Consider the following 12,245-nt stretch of genomic DNA (forward strand, 5'->3'; position numbering starts at 1 on the left):
ACTTCAAAGGAATTCAAGGCAAAACATCCACCCCTGATTTATTTATGAAATATGGTCTGTCTCTACACAGCCTACATTGGAGGGAGAATTATTATTTTTTTCCTCTTCCTTAGGGACATCATTAGCATAGTGATAATTAATGAAAGGCAGCAGCCAGAGTTGGGTAAATTATTAATGGTTTCAATCATCCAGAGAGCAGACAGCCCTGGGTGCAGTTGTCCTTGGTGACAACACAGAAGTGCTCTGGGGAAACGCGGATGGTGGGCAAAGAAGCAAGGCCATGTGTGTGCAGCTCTGCCTTCCGGAGCCTGCACACATAGGCCTGGCTGTTCTCATCCAAATTGGCTGGGTTTTCATGCAGAAGTGTTCACGTATTAAAACCGGGAACAGGTCCCTCTGGCAGATGGTGGATACTATCAGATTCTCCCTACAGAATGGCTATGTGGGAATTAAGACTGGTTCTAGGGACCTATTGGAAAGCTAAGGGTAAGGGGTGGTCTCTTACAGCAACCACAGCAATTGGAAACCAGGGGACAAAATTGCCCTAAATCAATGCTGAAGAGCAACTGGAGGGTGTATCCAAAATGGGCTATCAGAACCAAAGGGATGGAAACCAATATCCGGAGCGAGATACACAAACCAAAGGGATCCAGACAACCTGCAGAAATGAAAGTGAGGAGTATTGTGCGGGAACAGGCCAGAGAAGTGAGGACCAGGACAAATTCCCAGGGAAGAGGAATTCAATGCTGCAGTAGCAATCTTCCTCCCTTCATAGGTTCACCTTTATGGGTCCCATCTAAACAGAGGCTTCTTGTTACATAAGATTATAAGCTCCTTGAGGGTGGAAGTCTTTACTGTTTTCTTCTCTGCTGTATCCCTGGAGCCTGCCAGTGCCTGACACAGAAAAGGTGCTTTAAAATGTTTGTGGAATGATGAATAAAGGGGTGAATGAATGAATGAATATATCTATCTTGCTATACTGGATATTGGTCAAAGGAAATAAATTTGATAGGCAACCTTTTACTTTTCTTTTTTCTTTCTTTCTTTCTTTCTTTGTTTGATTGATGCAAAGTATAACTGTCACCCAGGCTAGAATGCAGTGGCACAACCTCAACTCACTGCAGTCTCAAAGTCTCCTCAGGCTCAGGTGATCCTCTCACTCAGCCTCCTGAGTAGCTGGGACTACAGGCACATGACACCCCACCTCACTAAATTTTGTGTATCTTGTAGAGATGGAGTTTCACCATTTTGCCTGGGCTGGGCTCAAACTCCTGGGCTCAAGCAATCTGCCCACCTTGGGCTCCTAAAGTGCTGGAATTACAGGCATGAGCCACTGAACCTGGCCTAGCATTTTTTTTAATAAAATCTCATTAATTGTTACTTGAAGTAAAAAAGAATTTACTGAAAAACTCATTGGAGAACAGAAAGAGAGGTTTCCAATATACAGCACACAGTAAATTGCTGAATAAATGCTCATTAGATATTCATGCTTTTCGCCAAATTCCTTCTCCAGATGTCTTCTCTCCTTCAACCCTTTCCTAACCCAGAACACAGGATTTTATTATTGCCTATATAAAAAATAAATCCACTGCTCTTATAATCATAATGTGATGTAAGGAACAAGAGGTACCATTCCCACGTGCCATCTCAGAGCTCAAAGATATCCTCACTCCCTTTGAGGGCATATGCTAGCCTTTGAGATCTCCAGCCAGGAGAATATCAATGAAATGTGATAAAGCTGGTCCCAATGCCTTCCTAAAGAGCCCTGAGAGTTCAGCTTCTCTGCAGTCACCAAAAAAGAGGCTGTGGAAAACCCGCCCTCAGTGAAGTCTAAGTGAGTGTTCTGGCCTTTCAGGAGTATTTGCTTTTTACATCAGATCTATGAGAAAAGGGAGTCTGGGGAAACGATTGCAGAAACTTATCCAGTAGATAGGAGATTGTTTACTGAACAAAACCATACAGTCTCAAGAATTTTTCCCCCAGGACTCAGAGGACAAAGACCAAGATGAAAAGGAGAAAAGAAAAGATAATAACTTACATAAACATGGATATGAGAGATCTTATACTTATGTAAAAGAAATCCCAGAATAAAACTGAGCACACAGAAGAGAAATAATAAGCAAAAAAATGAGAGAAATACCTTACACTCATCCAAAGCAAATATTGAATGTTTCCATTGAAAGGGCTCACCAAGACTTAGACAAGATACAGAGACAGACCTATACCAAGATACCCTGAGTGACATTTATCAAGTTCAAATACAGAAAAAAAAAAAACCTACTGAGACTGACAGAGACAAAATACCTGGGAAAAAAGGCATCCACAGTGAAAGATTTCCCTCACCCCAATGCCGGAAAACAATGGACTAATAACATGGGAAGCTGTTTTGATACCTCTGTTAAAAAAAAAAAGTTCCTTGCAAGAGCAAAGTAAACCCAATTTCAAGAATTCAGAAACATAATACCCAAGTATCCATCCTCAGAAAGCTACTTGAAGAAAGATTCCAATTAATTAAAATTAGAAACTCAAGAACTGAGATGATTTTATGAAAGAATCAATGATGAGCAATAAAACTTAGAATTAGGTCAAGAAAATTGTTGCTATGTGAGTGCAAAGCTTAATGCAAATATTAATAAATCACTTCTAAAGTGAAGTATATAAAAATTTAAATATTAAAAATCTGGATCTGAAATATCAGATTATTTTAAAAGAGACTAGAAAGCAGAAGGAAGTCTCAACTTAAAGACTCCTACTACACATCCAAATAAAGATGTCATGAGTTGGGAGAAGGAATAGCCAGCCTTTTTAACATAAAAGTATCCCAGGCCAGGTGCGGTGGCTCACACCTGTAATCCAAGCACTTTGGGAGGCCAAAGCAGGCAGATCACCTGAGGTCAGGAGTTCAAGACACGCCTGGCCAACATGATAAAATCCTGTCTCTACTAAAAATACAAAAATTAACCAAATGTGGTGGCAGGCACCTGTAATCCCAGCTACTACGGCGGCTAAGGCAGGAGAATAGCTTGAACCTGGGAGGCAGAGGTTGCAGTGAGCCAAGATCATGCCACAGCACTCCGGCCTGAGCAACAGAATGAGACTCTGTCTCAAAAAAATAAAAGTAAATTAAAATATATATATATATATATACACACACACACACATATATATACCTGTTATATATATGCATCCCAAAAGAAGAAATCTAGACCCTCTCAGTCGTTGTTGGAGGAGATTCACATGAGGAAGCCCCACAACCCAGTGTCAGGATCTGATTTGGGTCTGATATTGGAGTAATTTCTCACAATGGCTAGTATTACTTATCCTAATACACATCAACAGTGATACTTCAAGGCCAGGTGCAGTGACTCACACCACTAATCCCAGAAATTTGGGAGGCCAAGCCAGGAGGATTGCTTGAGGCCAGGAGTTCAAAACCAGGCTGGGCAACATAGTGAAACCCAATCTCTACCAAAAAATTAAAAATTAGCCAGGTATGGTGATGTGCACCCATAGTTCTAGCTAATCTGGAGGCTAAGGCAGGAGGATCACTTGAGTCTAGGAGTTTGAGGCTACAGTAAGCTATAATCGCAACACTACACTAAAGAATTGCTACTTCAAAGCAAATTTACAACTTTAAAAATATATGTTAAGATTCTAGAATATTGGGAATAAATTAATTTTCAGGAAGTAAAGCCAAAGAAAATAGAAAAAAAGAAACAAAGATAATACCAGAAATCAATAAGTTAGAAAACAAAGCAACTATAGAGGATTAATAACACCAAAAAAATGACCAATAAATATACAAATCCTCCCAAAAAGAGTATTTAAGCAATGTTAGAAACAAACGTGAGACAAAATTATACTTACAGAATAGATTTGAATCCAATGCCAATTAATTTCATAACTTAGATGAAAAAGACAATTTTCAAGAAAAATATAGAATCTTTAGGATGGGCTCAGGAACACAGAAAAAAAACAGTAGTTATCTATGTGAGTGGTTTGTTTGGTTGGTTTTGTATCTCTGAGAGTAGTTTTTAAGCACAGCAAAGATTAATCAAGTGCTATCTTGGATTTTAAAGTTATTCTTCAATTTATAAATTCAAAACCTTAGTTCTTCCTTATTCTATTCTTAGATCTTTTTAACATCCTTCCTAACTAGATTTAAATTAAGTCCAACTGAAGTGTGCAAATCTCTCATGTCTCATCTGTGCCCAGTCATAGTTCTAAGGTCATTTAAAAATCATTAAAGAAATTGAGTCAGTAATCAAAGTCTTCCACCCACAAAAGAATTTAACCAAATAGTTGCAGATAATCTCTCTTTACAAACTGTTTCAAAAGACAAGGAAAGGGAAGGAGAAAACAGACTTCCCAACTCATTTTTTGATGCTGTTGCGGTCTCATACCAAAACTAAGCAATGATGACACTGTAAGAAAAGAAAATTACAAATCAATATTTCTTAGGAGCACAGATTTAAAAGTTCCAGTATATATACACAGAAATCAAAGCCAAAAATATGTTACAAAAATTGTCATAACTAATTAGAGTTCATTACATGCATTATAAAGTCATTATAAAATCTACCAGTAAACTGTACCACTATCAAGCAGACAAGGTGAATGACCAGGCAGCACATATAGCCCATCTACAACATCATTTAAGGGGGCGCAGGGACTCACGATTGGGACAAGTGCAGAAGCAGGTGTGTGGTTTTCCACTGCCTCTTGCATGCTAAGCAATGTGGAGGATATAGAGGGATTAGACATTAACCACTGAGAAAGGAACCTGGCCCTTGGGTTATGGAATGTATGAACCGCTCACCCCATGGGATCAGCAGCTATGGCTGTATGACAGGACAGAACCTTGGACTCTAGCCCTGATCTTCCACCCCAACACTCACCAAGGCTGATCACTCTAATATTGATCAAATAGAAAGGCAAAGTTACTTTCAACAAGCCACTGAAGATTAAGTGCTGCTATTATTAGTGCAGAACGTGTTAGCACCATTAACTTAAAATCTGGGCCCCCAGACAAAATTTTGGGGAAATGCTCTTCATACAGAGCCCACAGATTCCCCATTGCCAATTTCCCATAGCCACTTGTCCATATCCCTTAGTCTTACTAAACAAGAAAGGAGGGATGACAGAGTACAGGTAGGTGTGAGGGGAACAAGCTAAAAAGGCTTAGAACCAAGTTCGTATTCCTTTCTTTGAACTCCAAATTCTTCCAGCATCTCTTGCTTTTGGGCAAACACACCAGGCTAAAAGGGAAAGCAGTTCTGGCCAGGCGTGGTGGCTCACACCTATAATCTCAGTGCTTTTGAAGGCGGAGGCAAAAGGATTGCTTGAGCCTAGAAGGTCAAGACCTAACCTGGGTAATCAAGCAAGACCCTATCTCTACAAAAAAAAAATTTTTTTTAATCAGCCAAGTGTGGTTGTGCGCACACTAGCTACTTGAGAGCTGAATCGGGAGGATTCCTTATGGCCAGGAATTTGAGTACGCAGTGATTGCACAACTGCACTCCAGATAGGAATAGTTAAGGGGCTCAAGAATATCCTGACTGAAATGATTTCTGGAAAAGTAGCAGACTGTAAAACTACTAAATAACTACTTGCAATTATTAAAGATTAAAACATACTACATTCTGCCTGGGCACGGTAGGTCACATCTGTAATCCCAGCACTTTCAGAGGCCAAGGAGGGCAGATCACTTGAGCCCAGGAGTTTGAGATCAGCCTGGGCAACATGGCAAAGCTCCATCTCTACTAGAAATACAAAAGTTAGCCAGGCATGGTGGTGCATGCTTGCAGTCCCAGCTAATTAGAAGGCTGAGGTGGGAGGATCATTTGAGCCTGGGAGATCGAAGCTGCAGTGAGCTGTAATCGTGCCACTGCACTTCAGCCTGGGTGACAAAGTGAGACATGTCTCAAAAAACAAAACAAAACAAAAAACTACCACGTTCTAATCACATGTAGGCTTGTATAGTAGAATTCGAATGGAAGTGCAGCCCCAAAAATATATACCTTGGGCCTCAGTGAGCAATTTTTATTAAAGGAAAGATGTGCTTTCTGGGGAATTCGAAGCCCAGTCTGTTGATTGCGTGAAGTGAGTGGAGAAAAAGGACAAATCTTTGGAGCCAAAGAGATTAAAGCTGAAATTAGTATTTAGGATTGTATAATGTGAGCAAATTCTATAATGTCTCTTGCCCTCTGTTTTCTACTCTGAGAAATAGTAACAATATCTATCTTGCAAGATTAGGTATGCTAATAGTAATAAAAACACCACAAATGGTAACTATGTATAAGAATATCTTCTATCAGAAAACTCCCTATGAATCTGGGGAGGGGCTGCATTTTGAAATTCTGCTATTATGCAAGTGCTTCTTGAGTTTGGATTAGGAAGCTGTCGACATTTTGTTTTTCTCATGATGCTGCTGCTTACATGTTGTTTAGTCTAGTTTAAACCCTTGGAAAGGTGACCTCAGATAAGCACTCAAACACATTTAAAGGCTGCTTAACTTTAGATTTAATGTTTTAATTTCTTAAGTTGAATTCTCACCTCTCCCAATTTTTACTTGCTCCCCTCAAAATTATTTTCTGAAATGTCTGTTTTTCCTAGTACAGAGAATTTTTCAAGAGCATGAATTTACTCATGGGGATGAATGGGTCTCATAACCTAAGAGCCTTTAGACAAATAAGAACCCCTAAACAGCCCATATCTTTAAATCAATGCATGTTTTCTAATAACGGAGTTGTCAAAACAAAAGTTCTGATTTTTCAAATTGCTTTTAATGTGATGAAAACATGAAATAGTTTACATTTTATTGATCTCACTGTTTAAAGTGAAGGATCTGGCTAAAGGTGTGAATAAACAAAATCATATCACCTCAACTCCAATCATTTCATCTCTCTCTCTCTCTCTCTCTCTCTCTCTCTCACACACACACACACACACACACACAGCCCACATCGCTGTAATCAAAGAAAAATAGAGTATACCAAAACTGGCTTGGCAAACTCCTAACTAACGATTAAAAATCCTTGAAGCTAAGGTGCCACTCTCCCTATAGACTGCTATTTTAAAAATATTTCTCATTGAAAACAACAGCATGATTAATCTCACCATTCCCACTTAAATTACTTACATGGATACAACAATGTACTATGGGCTATTATTAAAAACACTTTATTATGTATAATTTGTACATGCTTCAATTTTTGTTACTTAGGGTGATTTATTTTTCAGATTGTAATATCATCTACTAACATTAGCTAGACCTAATTTTCATTCTGCCATGCCACATACAAAAATACAATTTTCAAAGCAAAGCTTCTCTTCTTTACACAAAGGTACACAAGAGTTTGTCAGACAAATAAAATAAGAATACTTCACACACATATCAACACAATACCATACAAGGAATTGTCCTTCACACAGTAATATCTAATGTGTTATTTTATTTTTGAAACAGCAGGAAAAGAGCCCCTTCCCTTCAGAGGAAAATGAAAACTTTATCTGTTACTAAAGCCAAACTCCAGCGATGAAGATGTGGTCGTCTGGGGAAAGTAGAGGGATGGGGATGTATGGAGGAGGATGGACACCCCTTCATAAGCACTTCAGGAGGAAGGAATTGCAGGAGGTCCCTCGGGGACAGTCACATAGCTTTCCGATCCTTGCCCCTTTCCTCACTGCACACTGCTCGCCGGCGTCGCACTGCAAACAACACAATGTGTGGTCATCGAGTATGAACAAACCCAGGCTCCCGACAGGCAAATCTCACAGTCAAAGCAAATTCTGTCTCATGAAAGGCCCAATTGGACTCCATCACCATCAGAGGAGGTCTAAGTACAGTCAGGTATGAAACAGGGAATCTTGTGCTTATGACTTCAGTGAGACTACATTTTTTAAAGAAACTTACATTATTTAATCCTAATTTCTTCCTAGTTTTATTCTAGTTTCTTCCACCTTTAGGTGGCGAGGGTTGGGGGCGGGGGAGGGGAAACATCACATTTCCTGGCTCCTTTTCTTGCCCATTCAAAGGGTAAAAAAATCAATCAGACCTTTCTTCTGAGAAACAAACAATAGACCTACATTTTCTTACAACCCCTGTTCCTGCTTTCCCATTTCCTCACCCAGGAAGAAAGAAAGAGCCCACCAAATCCTGCAAACTCGTTACCTCAGTTATGTATTCACATCGTACAAAGAAGATCGTGAGTACGATTCATGGAGGTGTACTTTCTCTCGAAAAAACACAGAAAGGGAGTAACCACAAACCTTACCATGGGGACTTGGCCATACTTCTTCTCATAGATGGGAATACGTTTACTCTTGAGCTTCTTCAAGACTTCCTGCAGCGCTTCGATCTACAACACACCGCCCCGGAGCCCAAAGTTGCCGCCTTGGCTGCAAGCCCAGCCCAGGTGCTCTTCCAGCCCTAGTTTTAAGGAGCCCGGGACCCACACGCACTCTGCGGTGGGACTCAGCGGACAAGGGAACGGTGGAGGGGTGGAAACTTAGCGGGTGCTGTCCCAGGTACTGACCGCGGGTCTCCGAGCCTCTGAGGCTCCTGCTGCTCAGAAGGGCGGGGATGAGGGATTCGCTCAACAGACTGCCTGGAGCCCTTGGGCTCGAGACGGTCTTCGGATCGCAACGGGTGCCCGGGCTTTGCGCTCAGCTCCCAGCGCCCTGACTCTGGGAATAGGAGTCGGGATGGGAGGAGGAGGGAGGCGTGCAAAGGAAGGGACAGCGCGGCAGCTCAAAGGGGTCGGGAGTGAGGGGAATACCGACCAACTCCTTCTCATGGGAGGCATCCTCCACGGCAGAGTAGATGTCCAGGGCTCGGGGCTGGAGCTCGGCGTCCTCCTGGGCACGGGTACCCAGCAGAGGTAGCAGCAGCAGCAGGGAGACGCCCAGGAGGGGCAGCAGCCGCACGCGGGAGCTCTCCATGGTTCTGAAACTCGTCGTCGCTGAGACACCCCGCGCTCCCACCTTTTATAGTGAGCCGGAGCCCCCGTGCAGGAAAGAGGGAGGGAGTGAAGAAGGAAGGGGATGTGGAGGAGGGCCCGGGTCAACCGTCTGTAGGCAGCGCACCGCCGGCGCTTGACGTCAATGCCCGCCGGGCTCCAGGCGCTTGGGAATGAGGCTCTGCGCACAGATGGGTTACAGCGCAGAGAACAGGACCCCGCGCCCCAAATGCTGTCAGCCCCGAGGCGAAGGACGCTCCCCGAGGGGCCTGAGCTGAAGCTAAGGTGCTAGAGGTGAGGGATGGGGAGCGGAAGGGACCTAAGAAATGGAAAATGCCTTCGGGACAATGCACAGGCAGGAGAGTCGCTTCCCATCACCTAACAGCGGTGGCAGCTGCACCATCCACCTCGCCAGCCCTTCCTTCAGGTACCCCAACCCCAAGTGTGGTGGCGAGAAAGGGGTGTTGCCTCCGGACAGCCAGGCGTGCTGAACACCTTACTCTGTGGGATAGGGGAGGCAAATATAGTACACAAAAGAAAGAGAAATAGTGGCCCTCCCCACGATGGATTCTTTGACGGAAACTGTGTGATAATAGTTAATAGAAGAGAAGGAAAACAGACAAATCCCGATTCAGCAGTGGTGTCGGAAGTGCAGAGAACCAGGCTCTGGTTCCCGTCCTGGCTACACCACGTACAAGTTGCATGACTTTCAGCAAAATGAAGAACCTCTCCAAGCCTCAGCTTTCTCTTTTGTAGAATTAGGATTTAAAAGATGTACTTCACAAAGTCATCAGTAGGATGAAATGAGAGATAAGGTATGTCAAACTCCTGGTTCTTAACTAAGGTTCCCTGTCCCTCCTTTTTGAACTTGGAGGCTATTCAGGCAAATTTAACCATCCCCAGAACCCCCCTACCCAGCACCCATCCCTGGTATCCGAGAAGCCTGTCTAGAAACAGAGTAAAAGAGTGAAAAGAAAGGCAGCTCCCTGATTGTGAAAATATCTCCAGAGATCAGAAGTCAATGGTGACCTGCATCCCCAGCAACTTGTGAGAACACTGTGGCTTTTGTAAAGGTTGAGGTCCTTACAGCCTAAATGCACATGAAAGTTTGTGTAGGAGAAGCAATGCTTTCCACTTAGACCTAGAGACCAACCCCACCTGCTTGCTCACCTGGCTTTCTTCACCACACCCTCTTTCCCTCAACTGCTCCTAAATTCATCCACTCTTCTCCATCCCCGTTACTACAACCCAGTCCTGGACAGCTGCCCCAGCCAGTGTAATGTCTACCACTTAATCCCCACTCCGTCTTCTCTTGCCTTCCTCTAATCCATAGTTCACCACCAGCCAGAGTATTTTTCCCCCTTAAAATACACTAATGACTTCTAATCTTTCTAAGCACTGAATCTAAATTCCTCATCCTGACTTGCAGAGCATTCTATGATCTGCATCCCTATCTATCTCATGTTCTACAACTTTGCCTCAGACTCCTTCACTCCAGCCTCACATAGCTTTCTTTCTGGTCCTCTAGCAGACCAATCTCATTTCTACTTTAATGCCTTTGCACTCACCTCACCTGCAAAGGTCCTATATTTCCAAATGGCTCACTACTTCTGTCATTTAAATCTCAGTGTAAATGTCTATGACTACTCAATCCCAAGCGTCTACCAATTTTTTTCTTCCACAAATTTATTGCTTAGCAGATGATGTGAGTCATTAAGATAGTTAATATACAATATGTATCTGGTTACATCAGCTATCAAGTATTTAATTGGTACTCAAATACACACTGGGAAGCAATTCAAAGAGTGATATCTCTTCTAATGAATGGCACACATATTAACAGCATTAAATATTTTGCTGTGGGGTAACTCCAACCTGAAAATGCATCTAACACCTCCCTCAGCCCTGTCTTCCATGCATACCTTTTGATTCTGCACAACAAAACTTCAGTGGCAGCACATTTTACTGCTAAAACCTTACAGAGACATATTGGCACTCACTGCAAAAACTGTCTCCAGTGATCTCCAGTGATCTTTAATCTATTCTGAGTTTCAAAAGAAAAATTAATCTCAAATAAGATTTTAGCCCATCCTTCCTGAAGGATGTAGATATTGCCAATCCAGTACTTTCTCTCCAATTTTGTTCTACCCAGACACAAGTAATAGCTTTCCCTTTGTGCTACTTCTATTGGAAAAATAATCCCAAAGTTTAAGTCTTGCTGAACTTTAGTTGGTGCTATCATTTTCTTATAAGGAGGGTGCCACACTTAGTCAAGGGCTTAAGGAAAGGACTCTTGGACAAACCTGTGAAGCAAGCCAGGGGCATTTTTGTCACTTACATGCCACATTCTTTTTTCATATTGAACAGAATGACTTTATAAACTGTCTTTAGGAAGCATGGTATAGTAAATTTTAGGCTATCTTCTTCCCAAAGACAACTTACATAAGTTAAAGCTAAAAAAAAAAAAAAAAAAAAAAAAGAGCATGAAATGTCTTCATATTATGCCCTGTTAGGAGAATTTGTATATTCTTACTACTTTGTAATGACTCCATTAGGGGGAAAAAGCTCATCTTTGATGCCCCAAGCAAGTAAAATCATGATGGAATTCAATTACTACTTCTCACCTCAGATATAGAAAAGGGAGGCAGGTCACCTCATGAAAGACAAGCAGTGGCCAGGATGTGTCTTTGGAGATTTAATGTGGACAAATCTCTCTTAACCATCTTTTCGGAGATAGAGTAGGCCTCCAGTCCTTCTCTTTGAATTAGCCCAAGCAGAGAAATCTCATAAGCAGAGAGCCAAGACACTACCGCCAGTAAGATCTACTTACAACATAGAGCTATCTGAGTAGAACATTTTAAAAACCTCTTCTTACTCATGCTTGAAGGGCCACTTTTCAGATATGGGGAGGTAGCACTGATCAAGAGATAGACTGTTTCCTAGGACAAGGAAACATTTCCCTGGATCCCAGCACAGCACACCTTGCTGGAGTGCAGCAGGAGTGAATGGCTAACCCACACTTCCCATGCCACCACCAACCCCATCTTCTCCTCTAACTGTTCTGGATCAAAATATCCTAACCTTATGGAAAGTGTAACACTAACACTAAAACAGCTGACTAGAATATCCAAGAGATTAACCATATGACGTAATAGAGAGTAATTTTGAATCATTCAATGATTATTCATTGTCTATAGGTTAAAGTCAACTTCTCAGCATGGTATCAAAATTCCTTATAATATGGTTCTGGCCATATTTCTAATCTCATTTTTCTCTACTCCCAAC

The 12,245-nt window shown here is 42.0% G+C and overlaps 1 protein-coding gene across 1 annotated transcript; it reads right to left on the reverse strand.

Annotated features, from left to right (window-relative positions):
• Positions 1–6,769: 6,769 nt before the first annotated feature.
• On the reverse strand, positions 6,770–8,962 carry CARTPT (CART prepropeptide). The gene is made up of 3 exons (XM_002806621.7): positions 8,785–8,962; positions 8,277–8,360; positions 6,770–7,710 (listed from the first exon to the last, which is right to left on the reverse strand). Exons 1-3 carry the CDS (start codon positions 8,941–8,943, stop codon positions 7,603–7,605), a joined length of 351 nt encoding a protein of 116 aa, XP_002806667.2. The 5' UTR covers positions 8,944–8,962; the 3' UTR covers positions 6,770–7,602.
• Positions 8,963–12,245: the final 3,283 nt, after the last annotated feature.

The sequence above is a fragment of the Callithrix jacchus genome, chromosome 2, assembly GCF_049354715.1.
Source record: "Callithrix jacchus isolate 240 chromosome 2, calJac240_pri, whole genome shotgun sequence".
NCBI lineage: Eukaryota > Metazoa > Chordata > Mammalia > Primates > Cebidae > Callithrix > Callithrix jacchus.

Excerpts from the sequence above, each read along its gene's own strand:
- CARTPT (XM_002806621.7), bottom strand. The coding sequence starts at position 8,943 with ATGGAGAGCTCCCGCGTGCGGCTGCTGCCCCTCCTGGGCGTCTCCCTG. Across the intron at positions 8,361-8,784 it reads CCTCCCATGAGAAGGAGTTG|ATCGAAGCGCTGCAGGAAGT; the intron begins GTCGGTATTCCC and ends GGTGTGTTGTAG. Across the intron at positions 7,711-8,276 it reads AGTATGGCCAAGTCCCCATG|TGCGACGCCGGCGAGCAGTG; the intron begins GTAAGGTTTGTG and ends TGTTGTTTGCAG.